A 21129-nucleotide genomic window follows, 5' to 3' on the forward strand; every position below is an offset into this window, starting at 1 on the left:
ATACAAACTAACTGCTAAAATCTCTACTAAACTGGCACAACCTCGAATTCGAGATGGCTTAGTAGCTTGCGTTAAATATGCTGAATATTGCATGGATTTAGTTAGCTGGTATCGTCTCTGATTGTTGAAATCTTGAGCTACAATTTCATACCTCACTCAGTACCTTGCGGTCAGTATTACAAGCAGGGGCGGTTGGCTAAAAGTTGCCATCGAAAATTCTACTAAAGTGGCAACTTGCCTTATGGGGATATCTCGAATTTTAGGGAAAAATAGACCAAGGTTTTTTTCAGTTGAGTCTTGAACCAGCTCATTATTACGCACATAGCCGACATTTGATTGGATAACTCTGACCAATGAGATTGAAACCTAATGGAACCCAAAGGGTCGGCACCGGCCGCTGGGGACCTCGCTTACCCACCCCACAATTATACAAATTTCCATATTAATCTTATCCCTGCAAAATCAGGATAAGAGCGGTCGCCGGTGGATTAATACATATAGCTATCGAGAGCATTACGTTCGCGATGACCAGCTACTCCAGATGTCTTCCTAGAGAAAAGAGAACAGCTCCACCACGAGGGACAAGACTAGGTGAGTGGGTCGAGTCTGCCTCGAACATAAAACCACTTGGTGTTGGAGATTTTGTTTTTTATCCGCGGATTCTTCCAAGTTTAGACAACATTTTTTACCAGCTGATTGTTTTAAGTCCAGATGTTCTACCTATGATAGTTGTAAGTTACGAAGATACGCTTGTTAACCCTTAACTTGAGATCCTGGACAAAGTCGTGTTGTGTACAACCCGCACAAATGTATGTGCCCTCGATATGCTCCAGTAGAACAGCACGACTTTTCGTTATTCCAAATCCACAGATAATTATTCCATCATGAGATGCTCCAACAACTAAGTTTGCTACTCAATAATATCTATGTTTGTACGGTTTACTGAGTATATGGTTGTCCTGCTCTACTACAAACAGTAGTCCAAACTCCATGGACGTCAAAGGTAATCTGCAAGAACTCGCAAGAGGGCCATTCATTCACCCACGACCTGGCAGTCAGAGCTCCTTGAACTGGTGCTTTCCAGGCAGTTCTCGAGTAGCGGCAGCAATGCGCTAACAAACGCCTTGTATTCCGGGTCCTCGCGGCGCTTCGCCAAGTGTTCGCACGTGGCCCTCTGCCAGGCCGCCGTGCCACTGAAGTCCCGGGTGCTCTCCGCTGAGCAAATCTTAAACTGACTGTATTTAGTGAAGTCACTGGCTGGCGTAGCGGCCAGCTGCTCTTGTTTCGTCAACATGTAAAGTATTCGGTTGAACTACCGGTGGGTTGAACTACCGTTGGGAGGATCCCAGCGGATCACTTCCCCCCCAAACGTGGAGGACTTGTGTTACTCGGTAGCAACTCGCTGTCGCGACCGGCGCCCAGCAGCACGCTGGCGTGGCAGTGTCGGTGCGACGGAATCATGAGTGGTAGGTCGCGTGAGGGTGCGGGCCATGGCTAAACGAAGCGGATCATCCGGCACCGCATCCACGAAGGCTTGGAACAGCTGCGGGACATCCTGCTTGATACTGTCCGCTGGCTTCCATGAACTCTCAACATCGTCGAGGCCGTACCACTTCACAAAGATCTCATACCGGTGCATGGCTGGACTCAGCCGGCAGTCGCGAATCGCTTCAACGAGATGGCCACCTTCACCGTAGATCGCCTGCTCTTGTAATTCGTCGACTTGTCCACGACCAGCGTCACGATACAGTTGTAGACGAGAGGGGTGGCGTACGGACACCTCAAACGGCTGCACGATGTCTTGGACTTCAAACTTGAAGTCGTTCAGCGCGCGAAGAATGCGTTTGGGGCCTCGCCACACCAACGCGAGTTTATTGCCGGTGCGCCCCGTAGCCGTCGCGGCGAGCACAAAAGCGCCCTCGCTAAACTTTTGCAGCCTGACCCATTGGCGGCGGGCGTGTCGTTCCCTCGCGGCGCGTCGTCGCTTCTCGCTAGCGTCGGCCATCTCGGCGTGTAGTCCGTCCGATGCCACTCGGACGTGGTCTAGATGTGCATGTATCTCTTTCTCAACCCAATGAAGGGAAGCGTCCTCAGCCTCGCGCGGATGGAGGATGCTCGTCAACTGGTTACCACCGGGTAATGCAGTAAACGCCGTGATCGGGGTGTCGTGTAGGAACACGCACTAAATTATATAATAGCACACTTTCCCCATCAACAACACCCACCAAGACCCGATGACGCAATGGGCTTGGTAGGGTTAGAACCTGAAGGCTCAGGAACTTTCCGGGTTGATATTTCCTCTGTGCACCGTGTTTCCGCTTAGTCAACTGACGAAAACCCCAGCGTCACCAGCCACGAGCAAAGGCTGGCACGCTCTCACACACAATATAAACCTCGCAGGCCCTCAGGAAGGAAGGGTCCCAGACAGTCACGGCTTGATACGAGGGTGCCGGAGCTATACTCCGGCGGGAAGGATAAATGGAGTGCGCTCTCGCTCCTCCACTACACGGCGATGACTCGCCCTTCGTATACACGGCCACCTCTTTTCTTCTCTTGGCCTGACCACGGGTAAACGCACGCTACGATACTAGCAGGCGCGTCCACCGACAGTCATAATCCTACCAACAGGTTTATCCAATTGCTACGGGAACTCACCGATAGCCCGGACGTCTTCCTTGAGTGGTTGGGAGGAAAAGCTGTTATGTTATTGTTGCCCAAAGGGCTTATCTGTTCTATCTTCTCTTTCCTATGGTTCAATACAAATATCTAGTATAAACGCGTCCGTTTTGGATCTTCCCAAGTAACCACCCGACTCTTCAGAACTCTCTTGAAGGCTCGGACGGCCTCCCGATGCTCGAAGAGTCGCCTTAGGTGCGGAACCCAGGCCAAAGTTCGCCGTAGGTTCGGGTCGTCCTTGAAGTCCCGGTGTTGTGTGGACACACCACGGCTTGAGCTTGAGTGTCGACGAGTCATCGTCATCTGTCCAGACTGGCCAATCCGCGGCCGCCGAACACCATCGAACGAATGGCGATGTGCCTCGATCCGCCAGTTGAGTTGACGCCGAATGCCGCGGGGCTTGCCGTGAGCTTCACTCAACTTTCTCGACACCACAGGGGTCTTACCACCAAGACGATCAGCGGGCATACTGTTCAGCGCTGCTTGGACGATCGGGAGCAGGATGGGCCAATCTCGGATGGCCAGTCTGTGCTCACTGAGGAGCGCCTTCATGCACTTCAGGATCTCGCGATTAACCACCTCAACCGTTCCATTCGCCCATGGCGTGTAGGCGGTCAAGAAGTGATGTTGCGCGCCAAGCGCACGCTGCAGCCTGTCAATGATCTGGTTTCTGAAGTGCGCCCCTTGGTCTAAAACCCATTGGTGCACTACTCCAAATCGTTTAAACCAGTCGATCAGCGCCTGGTAGGCGTTGTCTGCCGTGGTTTGGAGGCAGGCAACCAGCTCCACGTATATGCTCATCCCATCTTTCAGCACCGGGACGTATTTTACGCCGCCTTCACCTTCGACCATGGTCAGGTAGTCAAAGTGAAGAACCTCGTTGGGCTTTGTAGCTCGCAGCGTTTCACCATACGGACGGGGAATGCGGCCACCTGCAGTCACCATACAGTGTAGGCATCCACTCACGAACGCGGCGACGTCTGCCGCGAGCGTCTTCCAGTAGAATACCGCCTCAAGGGCTCGTTGGGTCGTCAGAGCACCTCGATGTCCACTTGCGCCGGCATGTGCAATCACGCACAATCGCTGCTGAAGATCTTCCGCAGCAGCAGGAATCCAAATCTGGCCAGTCGTCGTTACCAGAAGCTGACGCTCGGCGACATGCTGCGAGCCCTCAAGGTCGCGACCGGCGGCACGTGCCTGTTCCTGACTTGCCCTGATCTCACGCTCCGATGGCCATACAAACTCAGGGTCCTCTAGTGGCGATACTCGCTCCACCACGGCCAAACGCGCTACCCTCGTTGCACGGTTCTCGTCCGCCCAAAGTAGGCCCGCGCCCCAACGGCTGAGCAAATCGCCCCAGACGTTCACCTCACCAGGTACATGCTCGATGATGACATCAGCGAAAGTGCCCACCGCTGCAATTTATCAGCCTGATATCTCGCCATGGTGCCATCAGTAGCATACGGGTTGAAGATGTATACGAGGTTTCGATGGTCGGTATACAGTCGAAAGCCACGCGGTCGGAGCAATAGATACTCCAGGCGGCGTTTCGCTTCAACAATCGCGTAGGCCTCCTTTTCGATCGTCGACCAGCGACTTGCAGCACCCACGAAACGTCTACTCAAAAAGGCTAGCGGGCTATGGTTCTGCATGTCGAGCGGGAGATGTGCCTCGTCAGGTGGGAGCTGCGTCACAGCGGCACCCCAGTAATCCTGACTAGCATCCGTGTACAAACAGACGTCCACTGTTAGGCTCGGATGCGCGAGTGGCACCATCTTCAGCAATGCAGCACGCACAGCTTCAAAACTTGCAGTCTCCTTGTCTCCCCGCGCCACTTCTTCGAGGCGCACCTTCGCCAACTGATTCTTCTTTCGTGAGCCTGCGACCTGTGCCGCGCGGTCCAGTACTTCATAGAGGGCTGCCGAAATGCGCGAATACTCCGGAATACTTTGGCGCATCCAATTTGCTGCGCAAACGAATTGCTTCAGGTCTCCAGCCGTACGGGGCGGCTGCATCTTTGCTAGCCCCTGGACTCTCTCCGGACAGTGCTTGACGCCGTCGGCGGAGATGATTCTGCCGCACCATTTGACCTCGGTGGAGAAGACTGTGCACTTCTTGGCATGGAGTTTTAAACCATACTGTTCACAGCGTGCGAGTACCTTGTCCAGCACTTCGAGCAGGGCTTCCTCGGACTCTGCGTACCCGAGAATGTCGTCTAACCAGGCCAGCATGCACTCCCCTAGCAGGTCTCCGAAGATCTCTTCAACGACTCCCTGACAGTACGCAACAGCGTCTGTGGCGCCCATCGGCACTCGCGTCGGGGTGTAGATTCCGCGATGAGTCACAAAGGAGTAGAACTCCTGGGAGTCCGGGTGCAGAGGCAGTTGCCAATAGCCTCGGAACCAATCCAACACAAAAAGAACTTTGCCCCTTCCAACTCGCCTATGACCACATCGAGTACTGGCATGGGCCAGGGCATCGGCACCGTCCTCTCGTTCACACTTCGCGTATCAATTGTCATCCGAGGGTCGGCGTTCGGGTCGATGTCCTGCTCCTTCTTACGCACAATCCTTGGCGCCGAGGCCCAGCGACTGCGATGATTCTTAAAGATGAGGCCGTTCTCGATCAAGGCACGCGTATGCCTGTCGAGGAAGTCACGATCGGTAGGAGAGTAGCGACGCGGCTGCGCTCGAACGGGCTGCGCTCCTTGTTTAAGGCGGACCTGCATCGGTGCTACGCTCACAGGTGGGTCGTTGCCGAACTCCACGCGAAAAGTATCGGCGCGCACGCGAAGTATCGAGGTCAGTTTTGCAGTCCCATCCAGTGTCAACCCCATTTTCGCTGCAACCTCGATTTTCTTCTCGAGATATTGGATGACTTCGGCCAAATTCGTGGGATTCATGACAGGCGTCGTCGTGCGGGTCTCGTGTCGCTCCACCTTCTCTTCTTCGTCTGCAGTCCGCGGGTTCACCTGGAGCATGCGCATCTTCTGCGTCGTCGTCGGCGCCTTGACTCCCTTCGCAACGCTCGAGTGGCTACCCCCGAGCTCCCAGTCAGAGCTTACGCTCCGCGCCTCCACTAATAACTTGTCGGTTGAGTAACCGAGGAGTTACATTACGGGACGCCCGACGATGACCTCCATGCTCAGGTTGTCTTCTTCCACATAGAACGACAAATTCCGCAGCATCAGCGGCCCCGCTGATGTAGTCAAGATGATTTCTCGGAAGGTGACCGCACGGGCCACGCCAATAGTGCCTTTGCCGGCGGGTGAGAGCGTCACGGCCACCACCGGGCTTATACTCAGCACCTTGCCCATGTTCTCCAAAGCTTCAAGAACGCCCCGGGCAACGAGCGACGTGTCTGCTCCGGTGTCTAGCATGAGGGTAGTGACAGCAACCCCATCAACAGCAGCTACGACCGAGCCACGATCGTCAGCCTCCGATCGCCTAGCGGTGTCTTCGACGCCAAACTTGCGGATGCCTGCCTCCCGCCGTGCCTCTCGACGCTCGCGGAGCTCCCGTAGCAGCCTAGCAGCCTCTTCCGGCCCACAGCGAGGGCACTCGCGCACTTGATGTTCACTTGAGTGACATTTTAGGCAAGAGCCTCTTGCGGGTCGATGGTCACTTGTCGCTGCCGGGGGTGCCGCACTTGTGCCCGCGGTCGATGGTGCGGAGGTTGCCTCACCTCCGCGTCCACCCCGGCCGCCACCAGAGTCTTGACCTCGTCCGCCTCGCCCTCGCCGACCAGACTGGTGTCCGCGGCCTCCATTTCCTCCGCGACTAGTGTTGGCGTCCCGGCTGGCGGTAGGCGGTTGCGAGCGTTGGACCGTTGCTTCCCGCGGCACAATGTGCTCCCAGGTCATAAACTCTCGCAGCAGCTGGGTCACCCACGCGCAGAAAGGAACCACCTTGTTCTTGTACTGCTTGTTTTGCTGCAACGTCAGCTTCGTCGCGACCACAGCTTTGAAGCTTGGAGGAGCTTATGCATCGGCGAGGTACCTTACCAGCCGACGCTGCTCATGCTCAAATGCCGTATCCGTCAAGTTGAACTTATCCAGAATACTCTCCAGATCCGCCTGCAAATTCATCATCCTGCTCTCGGGTTCTGGCCACGCTGTCTTCATCTCCAGCTGTTTCATAGCGACATCCACCGCCGCATAGTCAACCAGGGAGAGAACCTTAGCCTGCAAGAAGTAGTTGATCCACGGCTGCTCCGTGATCAGGTCCGGCGAGGTATTGAACTCGTACCGCGCTATCATTCGTTTTGTTCTCGACGCGATGCAAGCGGCCACAGGCATCGCGAATGCTCCGCCGTATGGCGTCTGCAGAGCATTTACAGCCGCTAAGTAGGTCTCGTACTTCTGCATAAAGTCACACCGATCCTGCATCGTGCGGCCGGCAAACCTCGGTGGCTGCGGTAGCGCAGGAGCTGCGGCGACACGTCGTTGAGTCGGCAGCTGCGCCGCTCCGGGGCTTGCTGTCGGCATCTCCACATCGTCGTTCACGCCGTCCATAGCGTCGAAAGGGTTGGGGATACGAATAATCAGTCCTGGGGAGCCGGGCACAGGCGAAGCCGCGCTCTCCAACCGCATCGCAGCCGTCCGTGCCGCCAGCTCGTCGTCTACAGCGTCTGCCTTGTGCTCACCGACGCCGGCGTGCTCATGACCCCCCCCCCCCCCGGCATTGTGAGCGCCGCGTTCTTCGCCACTCCTCTCTGCACCGCCACGATTCTCTTCATCATGCTCCATGGTGTCACGCGCTTGAGCTCGCGCGGAGTCGGATTGTCTTGGAACTTTAGTAATTGACTAAAGTTAACTTTGTTCGCACGTGGTCCTCTGCCAGGCCGCCGTACCACTGAAGTCCCGGGTGCTCTCTGCTGAGCAAATCTTAAACTGACTGTATTTAGTGAAGTCTCTGGCTGGCGTAGCGGCCAGCTGCTCTTGTTTCGTCAACATGTAAAGTATTCGGTTGAGCTACCGGTGGGTTGAACTACCGTTGGGAGGATCCCAGCGGATCACCAAGCTCTATTTATCGGAGAAGAAAGACGTCGGTTAAGCCTTCCTCAATATGAAACTAAAACAGAGGCGCACAGCTAGCTATAGCACCAGATTAACATAAATCTGAACCAACTTCTACGTTTCATCCATACGACCCCAAGATTTCGGAGCTTCAACAACACAACTCGCACGAAACGGATTACCAAGAATCGCCTACTGCGTGCCCAGCGCAAACGGGATTAAAATGCCAGATTGAAGTGACGTACGTATCCAAAGCGACAGGGCACGCCACGCCACGCCTCGGCAGCGATGGTCGTAGACCGAGTATATCCATCGCCGTCTGATACAAGCCTGCGTCTCGCTCGCTCACTTTCGAATTTCCCCTCGAATCACCAAGCAACACCCCACCCCCACTCCACCCCACCTCTCTCTCCACCACTCCAGAAACCATGGTCTTCACGATTGTTGTCAACCTGTACGCCAAGGACGGCAAGGATGGCGAGGAGCAGCTCTGGCCGAGGCCTCGCAGACATATTCCCAGGACGCCAGCGTCCTCGGCTGGCACTCCATGCAGAACACGAGCGACCCGCGCAAGTGGACCATCGTCGAGCGCTACGACCAGGAGAGCGTACGTACACTGCTTACTTGACCATTCTTCCGCGCTCGTTCGTTGAGGCATGCTGCTGCACTAGTGCTTTACCGGGGTGTCGGTCGGCTGATGCTTGTTGGTTTGTGTATCATGGGAGTACTGATCTTGTTGCTTGTGTGTGTGAACTATTGCCTTGTGCGCGAGTAGAGCGTGGCAAAGCACCGCGAACACGCGGACTACAAGACGCTCGCGGACGCCTTGGTGGCGCTACTGGAGAAGGGCCAGGAGAGCCTGGACGTGCACCAGTTCCAGGAGCTGTAGATGGCGTTTGGCACAGCTCTCGGATAGCGGCGACAAGTTGACTGATGAAGAAGGTATCAGGAGAACCTTGGGGCCGCTGAACCGTGGATCTGCCGCATACACATCTCACCCTCCAGCTAAGCGTGAATGTCTCCGTTAAAAATCTGATTAAAAAACGATAGCAAACATTGCTGAGTCGAGTTTGAGTCGGGACAGAGAAACCCGTTTGTCTGAAATGTTTGGAAACCAGCGTATTACTCAAGTATTAAGAGTGGCGTATTCTTGAAACGTTCACTCGACGTGCACGGGCTTGCTCGTGTCCAGCTCGTTGAACTGGAAGATCTCCAGCGGCTGGTCCAGAAGAGCTCCCATGTAGACGCCGAACTCGGCGTAATACGGGTTCGCCTGGTGGATCTTGAGGCTCTGCTCAAACACCATCACCATTAACAACAACAGCGACAACAACTTTAGCAACTCCGTAATGGAACAAGTATACAGCGAACGTCACTATCTGCACAACGTACGCTCTGGCGCTCGTAGCGCTCGACGATGGTCCACTTGCGGGTGTCGACGTGGTCCTGCATGACGTGCCAGCCGATGACCTCAGCGTCCTTCATGTACGTCTGCGAGGCCTCGATGAGCTTGCTGCGGACCTTCTCTTCGACGTCCTTGCCTTCCTTGGCGTGCAGGTGGACAACGAGCGTGTAGACCTGCTTCGACGGGTGCTTGGTGCTTGGCAGCAAATTGCAGAATGACGAAAGCAAACGTGGGTGAACTGCGCTGCAGATACGCATACAATCTTGTTTACGTCGTGCAATCGCCACATCAACTGCAGGTGTAATGACAACTACAGAGCAGTGTCGACGAACACCACAGTGCAAGCAAAAAGTAGTGTCGGCACCGTGGCTTGCCTGTAAATTACAGGCCCAGTCGCCTGGCCAATTCTCCTTACGGTTTGCTTGTGTACAACGTGCGTGTCGACTGCTGAAGTGGTAAGATATCGACGGCGCCGCGGGGAGCGACAGCACTGTTGCTCCTGGTTGTGGGTCTGTACACGCACAGCCAATAGACAGCCACACTCCTCGGACTGCTCAAACTGACTGCCATCTCCTCAGCATCCAGATAAGCACTGAGAGCTACAACCCAACACCGACATTGCTCCTCAAACGTACGTGATATTCATCTTTTTATACGGGCAGCAGCGTTGCTGCTCTCATACGCTCGCGGACGCACACGACAGACACTAGAACTCCACTAAGAGACCCCCAAGGCGCCAGCGACTGCACCAACAAAGGCTTGACCAAACGACCGCGAAGACTCCTCTCACCGCAAACACCGAACAGACTCGCGCTTGGTTGACTTGGCGACCAGCTCCGCGGCCCCTCGACCTCGTTACTGCTCAGCACAGCGCGCTGACGCCTCGGAGACCACCTGCTACGCATCCGAAGGCGGGCGCTTACTCGACGTGCACGGGCTTGCTCGTGTCCAGCTCGTTGAAGCGGCGCAGGTCCATGGGCTTGTCGAGCAGCGGGATGACATACGGGTCGAAGGTCTTCCAGTACGGGTTGCCCAGGTGGTACTTCTGGCTGCTCTCGTGCTCGTAGCGCTCGACGATGCACCACTTGCGCGGGTCCTGGTGGTCCTGCATCACGTGCCAGCCGATGGTCTCGATGTCCTTGGAGTACACCTGCGAGGCCTCGATAAGCTTGTTGCGCAGCTTCTCCTCGACCTCCTTGCCCTCCTTGGCGTACAGGTGAACGACGATCGTGTAGACCATTGTGGTAGTAGTTGGGTGGTTGCTTGTGAACTTGACAGGAAAATGAAAAGTGAGATCTCGAGGGCGGCGGAAAGTCTCGCTCGGCTCGCTCGCTCGGACGTGGCGCTCGGCTCGGCTGCGTGTGCCATGGGTCTCGGCAGTGCCTGCAACGTCATTGAAGTAGGCGTGGAGCATCACGGATACGCAAAGGTATCCGGTTCACATCGGAGCGGTCTATCATGGAGTTAACTTCAGACTTGAACTTTGAACGCCCTCGCTAACCTGAATCCTTCAATATGCGATAACCATGCTTGTGATTGCTATAGTGTCTAGTCAGTACGTGCCGTGGTGATGCTTCTACAACCTGAACATCTGCTTAATCGAATAGAACCCTGATATACAGTATTACAGGCAGTTCTAAATTCTAAATCGGAGTGGATTTGCGCTTGAATCACCTTGACCTCCACACGCCAAGCAGCTGGCCCCAGCCTGTGGGTCAGCAGGTCGTGCCACGCAGCGAGCGATACCGGTACATGCATTGACCAGGAGTGGCCGGTCAGTTCGCTTCCTTCGATGCGGTGTCAGCCTCGCCCAGGAGGGCTGGCCTCTGGGAGTCGGTTGAGTTGACGAGGGAACGCAGAAACTCGCCGTGGTGCACGTACACGTGCAACTCAGTGCCAGCACTGCGGATGCAGCTCTCTGCTGGCAGATCGTCTGAGTCACGGGTTGAAGTTGTCGTGGTCCTCCTTTCTCTGTCGACCATCGAGCCACTCGCCCAATGTTACCACAGGCAGAGATGAGGCACAATTTGTGCCGTACAAATTCGGTCGCGATCTCGAGGAGGCGCCAGTGTCGGAGCAGCTACACTAGTGGTTCTCACGGTTGGTAGATTTGCAGGTTGCAGGTAAATCTAACCAATCAGCGTAAACCTGCAGGTGTGTTCAGAAAGTGCATTGCAGGTTAGCCAGCATACTTTGTGACTTGCTGCAGGTTTGACTGCAGGTTTGCAGGTAAATCCTATTGGCTGATGAAACCTGCGGACCTTCCGTGAGAACCACTACTGTACTGTACCGGTAGCAGTGCTATCATAACCTTGCACCAGGCGTGATTGTTCGCTACGTTGGTACGAATCGCACCGCACTGCGATCAGTAAAGGCTAACTGATTGATACGTACGTGTACATGTACATTTTTGTTGAGACTTCTATTGTGGAAACCGATTAGATTGCCCGAGCGGATTAGCTGATAAAGCAGCGTCCATGAGAGATTTGACTGGTACTAAATCGGGGATCCTTATGATTTCATATGGCATTGGTAAGGGTATAAATCGGTGTAAGGTTAATAAAATGGGGGTTGCCTCATTACCCGCCAGAAATACGACGAGCGACCACTTACCGCCACGAGCTGAGTGATTCGCGTACCTACTAACGAGAAATAGCATCGCGTGCATTAAATACGCTTCTGTGAGATTCGATGTGTACTGCATTCTATTTATCAAGTTCTGAAGTCATGTATTTGCGCTGTCATTTCTCGTCAGCATTAGCGTTTGTCGGTTTTACGTTAAATCGGCCACCGAATGCCGGGGTGTCGGACATTCGGGCTGATTAGCATGCAAATCAGCTGTCCCGGGCTTTGTAAGCCGTGGAGCAGCTAAATCAGCTTGCCACATGGCGTTGTAGGCACAACTGACCGCTCTGTCAAATCAGAGTACAAATCTTAGTCTGTCGATCTAATTAGGAGGTCGGATTTAGCAAATCAGACCCGATTAAGCTTAATCATCTGCTTAATCAACCGATTTATATCCCAATTAGACAATCTAATCGGTTTCCACAATAGAAGTCTCAACAAAAATGTACATGTACACGTACGTATCAATCAGTTAGCCTTTACTGATCGCAGTGCGGTGCGATTCGTACCAACGTAGCGAACAATCACGCCTGGTGCAAGGTTATGATAGCACTGCTACCGGTACAGTACAGTAGTGGTTCTCACGGAAGGTCCGCAGGTTTCATCAGCCAATAGGATTTACCTGCAAACCTGCAGTCAAACCTGCAGCAAGTCACAAAGTATGCTGGCTAACCTGCAATGCACTTTCTGAACACACCTGCAGGTTTACGCTGATTGGTTAGATTTACCTGCAACCTGCAAATCTACCAACCGTGAGAACCACTAGTGTAGCTGCTCCGACACTGGCGCCTCCTCGAGATCGCGACCGAATTTGTACGGCACAAATTGTGCCTCATCTCTGCCTGTGGTAACATTGGGCGAGTGGCTCGATGGTCGACAGAGAAAGGAGGACCACGACAACTTCAACCCGTGACTCAGACGATCTGCCAGCAGAGAGCTGCATCCGCAGTGCTGGCACTGAGTTGCACGTGTACGTGCACCACGGCGAGTTTCTGCGTTCCCTCGTCAACTCAACCGACTCCCAGAGGCCAGCCCTCCTGGGCGAGGCTGACACCGCATCGAAGGAAGCGAACTGACCGGCCACTCCTGGTCAATGCATGTACCGGTATCGCTCGCTGCGTGGCACGACCTGCTGACCCACAGGCTGGGGCCAGCTGCTTGGCGTGTGGAGGTCAAGGTGATTCAAGCGCAAATCCACTCCGATTTAGAATTTAGAACTGCCTGTAATACTGTATATCAGGGTTCTATTCGATTAAGCAGATGTTCAGGTTGTAGAAGCATCACCACGGCACGTACTGACTAGACACTATAGCAATCACAAGCATGGTTATCGCATATTGAAGGATTCAGGTTAGCGAGGGCGTTCAAAGTTCAAGTCTGAAGTTAACTCCATGATAGACCGCTCCGATGTGAACCGGATACCTTTGCGTATCCGTGATGCTCCACGCCTACTTCAATGACGTTGCAGGCACTGCCGAGACCCATGGCACACGCAGCCGAGCCGAGCGCCACGTCCGAGCGAGCGAGCCGAGCGAGACTTTCCGCCGCCCTCGAGATCTCACTTTTCATTTTCCTGTCAAGTTCACAAGCAACCACCCAACTACTACCACAATGGTCTACACGATCGTCGTTCACCTGTACGCCAAGGAGGGCAAGGAGGTCGAGGAGAAGCTGCGCAACAAGCTTATCGAGGCCTCGCAGGTGTACTCCAAGGACATCGAGACCATCGGCTGGCACGTGATGCAGGACCACCAGGACCCGCGCAAGTGGTGCATCGTCGAGCGCTACGAGCACGAGAGCAGCCAGAAGTACCACCTGGGCAACCCGTACTGGAAGACCTTCGACCCGTATGTCATCCCGCTGCTCGACAAGCCCATGGACCTGCGCCGCTTCAACGAGCTGGACACGAGCAAGCCCGTGCACGTCGAGTAAGCGCCCGCCTTCGGATGCGTAGCAGGTGGTCTCCGAGGCGTCAGCGCGCTGTGCTGAGCAGTAACGAGGTCGAGGGGCCGCGGAGCTGGTCGCCAAGTCAACCAAGCGCGAGTCTGTTCGGTGTTTGCGGTGAGAGGAGTCTTCGCGGTCGTTTGGTCAAGCCTTTGTTGGTGCAGTCGCTGGCGCCTTGGGGGTCTCTTAGTGGAGTTCTAGTGTCTGTCGTGTGCGTCCGCGAGCGTATGAGAGCAGCAACGCTGCTGCCCGTATAAAAAGATGAATATCACGTACGTTTGAGGAGCAATGTCGGTGTTGGGTTGTAGCTCTCAGTGCTTATCTGGATGCTGAGGAGATGGCAGTCAGTTTGAGCAGTCCGAGGAGTGTGGCTGTCTATTGGCTGTGCGTGTACAGACCCACAACCAGGAGCAACAGTGCTGTCGCTCCCCGCGGCGCCGTCGATATCTTACCACTTCAGCAGTCGACACGCACGTTGTACACAAGCAAACCGTAAGGAGAATTGGCCAGGCGACTGGGCCTGTAATTTACAGGCAAGCCACGGTGCCGACACTACTTTTTGCTTGCACTGTGGTGTTCGTCGACACTGCTCTGTAGTTGTCATTACACCTGCAGTTGATGTGGCGATTGCACGACGTAAACAAGATTGTATGCGTATCTGCAGCGCAGTTCACCCACGTTTGCTTTCGTCATTCTGCAATTTGCTGCCAAGCACCAAGCACCCGTCGAAGCACAGCAAAGATGGTCTACACGCTCGTTGTCCACCTGCACGCCAAGGAAGGCAAGGACGTCGAAGAGAAGGTCCGCAGCAAGCTCATCGAGGCCTCGCAGACGTACATGAAGGACGCTGAGGTCATCGGCTGGCACGTCATGCAGGACCACGTCGACACCCGCAAGTGGACCATCGTCGAGCGCTACGAGCGCCAGAGCGTACGTTGTGCAGATAGTGACGTTCGCTGTATACTTGTTCCATTACGGAGTTGCTAAAGTTGTTGTCGCTGTTGTTGTTAATGGTGATGGTGTTTGAGCAGAGCCTCAAGATCCACCAGGCGAACCCGTATTACGCCGAGTTCGGCGTCTACATGGGAGCTCTTCTGGACCAGCCGCTGGAGATCTTCCAGTTCAACGAGCTGGACACGAGCAAGCCCGTGCACGTCGAATGAACGCGTCAAGGATGGGGGGAAGTGATATAATAATCTCACGGAGTCTATGGTTAACGTTAACCCTTTCGCGATGAATGGGCTTAGTTGCGGGAGCTGAAGCTACCTCCTTGGAATCAGCTGAATTGTTGTCTTAATGCGGTCGATCGGTACCAGAGCTAAGATTCTAATGCACTTGTGCGCTGGAGTGATCATTGCGGCGAGGCGGAGTGCGCTTGAGGCAAGTTTCTGTATGTGTCGACCCCAAAGCGAAGATGTCGTCGTAAACATTTTTGAACCACCATCTTCAACTGCTCCCGCGCTACGCTCGACTCGACCAGGTCGAGTCGACCTCCAACGTCATTCTACAATCTGCCGAGTTCGTTAAACGAGGAGAGACGAGTGCAACATGGTCTACACGATCGTCTGCCACCTGTACGCCAAGGAAGGCAAGGAAGTCACGGAGAAAATCCGCAGCAAGCTGGTTGAGGCCTCGAATGTGTACATGAAGGACGCGGGAGTCCTGAACTGGCACGTGATGCAGGACCACCAGGACCCGCGCAAGTGGACCATCGTCGAGCGCTACGAGAAGAAGAGCGTATGTTGCAATGCGCTGCGTGCTGACTGTAGATTTGCATTAACGTGATGTGTGTTCTTGGTTCACGCTATTCAACAGAGCTTGAAGATTCACGTGGCCAACCCGTTTTACGCCACGTTTGGGGCCTACATGGCACCTCTTTTGGCCAAGAAGCTGGAGATTCGCATGTTCAACGAGCTGGATACGAGCCGTCTCTAAGAGATTCGACTACAAGCGATGACGCACTGTAGCTTTTCGCAAAATAATTGGAATCCCTTGAGGTCGCACAACTCTGCTAGCTCCACTGAGGACCGTAGCGTACACAACTTGAAATACAACAGTCTTTATGGCAACTAGTGTAGCGAATCACTCTCATCAAAGTGCTTCGGTGGCTGTGCCTGCAGTGCTATGCCCGCCTCAGGAAAAAGATTGATGCACAATACACGTTGGCATGGACAAGACCATTTGAATCTGACGAGTCATCGTCAGGCAATTGACGCTCACTTGGTCAGAGTTACCGCACCGGTGCGACTGGTACAGCGCTGATCGCTCACCGAGGGCTTCAGTAAAAAGCGAGGCTTGGTGCACGCCTGAAACAACGGAGGCGAGTTCATCAGGGAGAAAATGAGGGCATAGGATATTAGAATGCAGAGCGCTAGGTTTCCCGATATCAGACGACACTGGAATCCTAGCTTTCAAAACTCTCACAGCAAAGATTCCGGAATCTCTACATGTACACAATAGTGTACATTCTAAACGATCGGCTGAGCACATCATACTGTATCTCCTTGCTGACGTCGAGAGGATCACAAGTCGCCCCGAGCACATCATTTGGCGTGGAGAGTGGCAATTCCACACATGCAGATCCCCTGGAGTAACTTGAGCGCCTTCAACTCGTCCATCTACGAGCTAAAAGGGGCATGTCGGCAAGCACAACCAGGTGCTGGCTGCGCAAGCATTATCGATACAAGACATGTCGGTAGCCAGCTAAGCTCTATTTCTCTCTCATTCATTTTTCAATATCTTCTGTCGAGAGCAAACTCCAAGTGGCCATCGAAGTTACATCGAGACGACAATGCGCGCAAGTACTTTGTTAGCAGCCGTCGCCTTCGCTGGAGCTGAAGTCGTATCAACATCCACGCTCCGATTTACCGGCATCTCCCCACGAAGTTTAACAAGCGCGCGCGACGTCAAGCACATACTCCACTTTTCGGATGTCCACCTTAACATTTCCGAGTCACTGAACGCTACCGAGTCCGCGGAAATGCACTTCGAGTATGGAGACGACGCCCCAATCACCCTGCTTACGTCTGCGCTCGAGTTCGCCAAGAAATTGATGCCCGACCCAGACTTTTTCCTCTACACTGGAGACCACGTCGCGCATGGTGAACTGATCAACGAGTTCCTTGCCGAGACGGTGGAGACGAACGTCGAGACCATGGCGCACTACTACGCGACTGCGGACAACGACACAAACCTGGACGTCACTGCTCTGATCGGCAACGCTGACACTTGTACGCACATCTCGAACGAACTCTCGGAGGATTACACTGACGAGTTTTGTATCGCTTCATCGACTTACAGCTCCCGATTACACGATGAACGTGACGGACCCTAACACCGAGGTGAACCCGTCGATCTCGCTGATATCGGCGGCATGGCAAGACACGCTGTCCAAGTCCAACCTCGACTGGTATAACCGCCGCGGCTACCTGACCTACGACCTCGACGACAAGCTGGTGGTGCTGACGCTCAACACGGTGCCCTAGTCGGTAAGTTGTTAGCGCAGTCATTGCACTAGAAGATCTGTGCTGACCAAGTATGCATGCCGTCCAGCCAAGCCACACGCCGAACACGACCAACATGACGGACCCCTTCGGCCAGTTCGCGTGGCTCAACGAAACTCTCCTAGAGCTCCGAAGGTCCGACAAGTTCGGGTACATCGTCGGGCATATCCCTCCCATCATCGACTCGTTCAGCGGCGCCCAGATGTGGGAGGCCTCATACATCGCCACGTACAAGGCGATTGTGAGCGAGTTCACCGACATCATCAAGGCGCAGTTCTTCGCCCACGTTCACAGTATCGAGTTCCGCGTCCCTCTCTCTTCCGAGCAGCAAGCGCAGGAGGAAGCCGAGGGGGCGGAGCTTGTGCCGCTGTTCATGTCCGCAGCTATCTCGCCCATCTACGACAACAACCCAGCCTTCATGGTCTGGGACTTCGACCCTGCCACGTACGAGCTGCTGGACTTCACCGTGTACGGCACCAACATCTCGTCCGACAGCCAGGAGCTCGACTGGCAGCCGCTCTTTACCGCCAGCACGGAGTACGGCGTCGATTCGTTGCGCACGTCGGAGCTGAACGCGTTCGTGGACCGCGCAGCGTCCGACTCCGCCTTATTGGAGCAGTATTACTACAACTCCAAGGCGCAGTCGTACCTGCAGTCGTCGTGCCAGGACGTCGCGTGCCAGTCCAAGTGGCTCTGCACGACGCAATGGTACACGACGTCGGAGGACTTCGAAGCCTGCGTGGTCGAGCTGGAGACCAAGCGCAAGTAGAGAGAGGGAGAGAGGAAAAAGTATCTTTTTCGACTAGCAAAAGGCGATACCGTAAGTTGAAGTGACCTATTTCTCGTACTGAAATATCGACACCTATTCTACGTGACCACACCAACTCCATTCATTATCCGCGAATCATCATCGCCCGTCATTTTGCAGCTCCATACATTCCACCTCGAAGACATGGAGGACGTCGCCTGGAAGTGCACGGCCGCCTTCGTGCTGGGCGCGGCGGCCCACTACTTCATCTCCACGCAGTTGCTGGGCGATGCCAAGAGCTCCAGCAACAGCAGCAGCGACAAGAAGAGCAGCGAGGCCGCCGCTGAATCTCGCTCGGAGGCCTCGTCCAGGTCTTCTTCGGGCTCGTCGGAGGACTGGGAGGGCGCCGACTCCGCCAGTTGGGTGCCCCACAAGATGGTCATGTGCGTGCGCACGGACCTGAAAATGGGCAAAGGTGGGTCAGCTTTTTGCTTTTGGGTACATTTATTGGATAGCGTTGAGAATGATGCGGCTTAACGTTGATGATGGTGACGTTGATGTTGGTGTTGTTTGACAGGCAAGATTGCGGCGCAGTGCTGCCACGCGACGCTGGGCGCGTACAAGCGCGCGGTCAAGCGGACGCCTGACGCGGTCCGCGCATGGGAGATGCTGGGCCAGGCCAAGGTCTGCCTCAAGGTGGACTCGGAGGAGGAGATGCTCGCGCTCGCCGAGAGGGCGGCGGAGCACGGACTCGTCAACTACGTCGTGGTACGCTCAACGTTGAGGGCAAAAATGGCATTGAGTGCTGGGAGGTACTGATGAATTGATTGGTGCTTTTACTGTTTAACGTGAACAGGTTGACGCTGGGCGGACGCAGATTGCGCCGGATAGCAAGACAGTGCTGAGCATTGGACCGGCCCCGCTGAAGGCTATTGATGAGGTCACGGGTCACCTCAAGCTCATGTGAGCGTCTGTGTAGCAAGCAGTAGCAACACAGATAACAGGTCTTTACAACTGAACTTCGTTAACTGAGGTCAAGTTTTTACGGTGTCTTCCACTCTGCGGTGATGGCAGATGCGAGACAAACAGTGAGTGCTGCTAGAGCGTGGCGATGGTGTCGTACTGCGCGCGGTTCTTGAGGATGCCGGTGCGTCTTAGGACTTGAAAAATCACGGCGACGCATGCCACTGCAGCGATAGTTGCAAGTGATGTTGCTCCGATCGTCATGTACACGTATTCCGTTGCCAGGTCGTTCTGCGAAGAGCTGGAGCCGGATGATGTCGCGCCAACCGCCTGAATGGGCGACGCAGGTGTCTGCTCGATGTCATACACCCGCGTACTAGCCAGCGACTCGACAGTGTCGACGCAGGCTAGGAACTCACCCTTCGTTGTCCACCACTTAAGCGTGCACAGGGTCTTGGCATGGCACTCAGCGTCCTTGCAGGGGCGGGCGTTGGGCGAACGGGCCTTCATGTTCCAGTAGTACTCCTCCACCAGGCTCGCGTTCTGTTCCACGCGCTGCACGAATGACGTAAGCTCGGTCAAGGAGAGCGATTTGAGCCCGTACGCCTCACTGGCCTTGAACAGAAGCTTCCAGTCCAGCTGTGGTTCGGTCTCGGCAATGTCGGAAGCGTACACAGCGTAATCTAGAATCTCATACGTCTCGGTATCGTAGTCCCAAACCATAAAGGACGGGTTGTTGCCGAAGAGGGGCGAGATCGAGCCCGTAATGTACATCGGCAGCAGCTGGAAGGCGTTGTCTTCTCTATCAAGTGACGCCACGGGCACACGGAACTCGACGCTGTGTACATGACCGAAGAACTGCGCCTTGATCACGTCGGCATACTTGCCCACAATCTGCTTGTACTTGGCAATGTACTTGGTATGCCACTGCGGATTGCCTCCGTACGAGTCCACGATCGGAGCAATGTGCCCAGCAATATACGCGAACTTCCCAGCACTCTGCAGCTCAGCAAGGATCTTGTCGAGCCACGCGAACTGCCCAAACGGGTCCGGCTGGTGCGACGTATCGGGCAAGTGACTCGGCTACAAACCAGCAACAAAACGTCAGGGACCAAGTCGACACCACTCACCCCTTTCAGCCATCCACACCAACCGAGTAGGGCACCGTGTTCAGCGTGATCACAGTGAGTTTGTCATCCAGAGGGTAACTCAGATACCCTCGATGGTTCAGCAGCTCCATATTGGCAGCCGACAGCGAGTCCTCCCACACCGTCGAGATGACCTCAATGGACGGGTTTGCCTCCTTCTCCGGGTCGGTCACCTCCATGTGGTAGTCCGGGTCTGCCCAGAAAATAATCAGCATTATTCTAATACATATCAATAATAACAATAGTGGCGCTTCTTACTCCCGTCTGCGTTGCCAATGATGGCGGTGGCCTCCAGCATGTCGCTGTGCTCTCCCTTCGGCGGGTAATAATTCTCCATAGCGTGAACGTTCGTCTCCACCGCCTTGGCAATATATTCATCCGTGAACTGCCCGTGCGCCGCGTGGTCCCCCGTATAGAGGAAGAGCTCCGGTTCCTCCACCACGTGCTCCTTGGCGAACACCAGCGCGGACTCGAGCAGCGGCAGTGGCGCGTCGGCGAAGTAGCGGATGGGGATGCGCGCGTTGTCGGCGGCCGAGAAGGACGCGGAGATGTTGAGGTGCACGTCCGAGAAGTGCAGGATGCGGCCCACCGCCGCTGACGCCGGCGCGACCAGCAGCGCCGCAAATGCCAGCCCCACTGCTTCCAGCATGATTGACGACAATGTGAATTTGATACTTTCGTGAGATTTGATGCACAAATGCATTCTTTGGTTTTTGACAAAATTTTCCGGAAAAAATAAGATGTCGAAGAATAGTTTCCAAAACATGAGATATTAGTTTTTGCTGGCGATGTACATGTACAATGAGCATTGAGGAATATGTGGCGAGTAAGTCGTTGTCTACAAGTTGTAGTACAACGCCCTCACTCAATGCTTGACAAATATTGCTTTCAGCTTGTACAGAAAAAGTTGCTTGATAATACATGTATCTTGACAAACTCGAGATTTTCTGGTTCGGCACTTCTTCGCGCTGTCGGCACATAGTTCAGGAAGAAAGGGCTTAATAATTTGCTTAAGACCTTCAGCCATCGGCTGCGAATGACTTGTGCATTGGTGTGGCGAAAGAGCTTATCCACTTTAACCAAGCCCGACGGTTGCGGCA

At 54.6% G+C, this 21129-nt stretch overlaps 10 protein-coding genes across 10 annotated transcripts; 6 read left to right on the top strand and 4 right to left on the bottom strand.

Annotated features, from left to right (window-relative positions):
• Positions 1-5017: 5017 nt before the first annotated feature.
• PHYSODRAFT_468927 (hypothetical protein) lies at positions 5018-5578 on the bottom strand (the record flags this gene model as incomplete). The annotated part of the gene is made up of 1 exon (XM_009518931.1): positions 5018-5578. The coding sequence occupies one exon, from the start codon at positions 5576-5578 to the stop codon at positions 5018-5020; it is 561 nt and encodes a 186-aa protein (XP_009517226.1).
• A 2543-nt stretch (positions 5579-8121) lies between these two features.
• On the top strand, positions 8122-8582 carry PHYSODRAFT_323400 (hypothetical protein; the record flags this gene model as incomplete). The annotated part of the gene is made up of 3 exons (XM_009518932.1): positions 8122-8147; positions 8222-8300; positions 8469-8582. 3 exons carry the CDS (start codon positions 8122-8124, stop codon positions 8580-8582), a joined length of 219 nt encoding a protein of 72 aa, XP_009517227.1.
• A 270-nt stretch (positions 8583-8852) lies between these two features.
• PHYSODRAFT_473324 (hypothetical protein) lies at positions 8853-9355 on the bottom strand (the record flags this gene model as incomplete). The annotated part of the gene is made up of 2 exons (XM_009518933.1): positions 8853-8987; positions 9086-9355. 2 exons carry the CDS (start codon positions 9353-9355, stop codon positions 8853-8855), a joined length of 405 nt encoding a protein of 134 aa, XP_009517228.1.
• A 363-nt stretch (positions 9356-9718) lies between these two features.
• Positions 9719-10378, bottom strand: PHYSODRAFT_353705 (hypothetical protein). Its single transcript, XM_009518934.1, has one exon. It carries the CDS (start codon positions 10336-10338, stop codon positions 10018-10020), a length of 321 nt encoding a protein of 106 aa, XP_009517229.1. The 5' UTR covers positions 10339-10378; the 3' UTR covers positions 9719-10017.
• A 2916-nt stretch (positions 10379-13294) lies between these two features.
• PHYSODRAFT_284543 (hypothetical protein) lies at positions 13295-13954 on the top strand. The gene has a single exon (XM_009518935.1). The coding sequence runs from the start codon at positions 13335-13337 to the stop codon at positions 13653-13655; it is 321 nt and encodes a 106-aa protein (XP_009517230.1). The 5' UTR covers positions 13295-13334; the 3' UTR covers positions 13656-13954.
• A 454-nt stretch (positions 13955-14408) lies between these two features.
• PHYSODRAFT_466781 (hypothetical protein) lies at positions 14409-14830 on the top strand (the record flags this gene model as incomplete). Its single annotated transcript, XM_009518936.1, has 2 exons — positions 14409-14597; positions 14696-14830. The coding sequence occupies 2 exons, from the start codon at positions 14409-14411 to the stop codon at positions 14828-14830; spliced, it is 324 nt and encodes a 107-aa protein (XP_009517231.1).
• A 385-nt stretch (positions 14831-15215) lies between these two features.
• On the top strand, positions 15216-15602 carry PHYSODRAFT_470405 (hypothetical protein; the record flags this gene model as incomplete). The annotated part of the gene is made up of 2 exons (XM_009518937.1): positions 15216-15404; positions 15483-15602. 2 exons carry the CDS (start codon positions 15216-15218, stop codon positions 15600-15602), a joined length of 309 nt encoding a protein of 102 aa, XP_009517232.1.
• An 856-nt stretch (positions 15603-16458) lies between these two features.
• PHYSODRAFT_473346 (hypothetical protein) lies at positions 16459-17939 on the top strand (the record flags this gene model as incomplete). The annotated part of the gene is made up of 3 exons (XM_009518938.1): positions 16459-16897; positions 16968-17151; positions 17204-17939. The coding sequence occupies 3 exons, from the start codon at positions 16459-16461 to the stop codon at positions 17937-17939; spliced, it is 1359 nt and encodes a 452-aa protein (XP_009517233.1).
• A 147-nt stretch (positions 17940-18086) lies between these two features.
• Positions 18087-18885, top strand: PHYSODRAFT_344137 (hypothetical protein; the record flags this gene model as incomplete). Its single annotated transcript, XM_009518939.1, has 3 exons — positions 18087-18393; positions 18496-18686; positions 18775-18885. Exons 1-3 carry the CDS (start codon positions 18123-18125, stop codon positions 18883-18885), a joined length of 573 nt encoding a protein of 190 aa, XP_009517234.1. The 5' UTR covers positions 18087-18122.
• A 443-nt stretch (positions 18886-19328) lies between these two features.
• Positions 19329-20666, bottom strand: PHYSODRAFT_457095 (hypothetical protein; the record flags this gene model as incomplete). Its single annotated transcript, XM_009518940.1, has 3 exons — positions 19329-19964; positions 20035-20222; positions 20288-20666. Coding segments are annotated over 3 exons (1203 nt in total), but the record flags the coding sequence as incomplete, so codon positions are not given.
• Between the last annotated feature and the right edge of the window lie 463 nt (positions 20667-21129).

Source organism: Phytophthora sojae, assembly GCF_000149755.1.
Source record: "Phytophthora sojae unplaced genomic scaffold PHYSOscaffold_1, whole genome shotgun sequence".
Lineage (NCBI taxonomy): Eukaryota > Oomycota > Peronosporomycetes > Peronosporales > Peronosporaceae > Phytophthora > Phytophthora sojae.

Bases quoted from the DNA above. Each gene is read 5' to 3' on its own strand.
- PHYSODRAFT_353705 (XM_009518934.1), bottom strand. From the start codon at position 10,338: ATGGTCTACACGATCGTCGTTCACCTGTACGCCAAGGAGGGCAAGGAG.
- PHYSODRAFT_284543 (XM_009518935.1), top strand. From the start codon at position 13,335: ATGGTCTACACGATCGTCGTTCACCTGTACGCCAAGGAGGGCAAGGAG.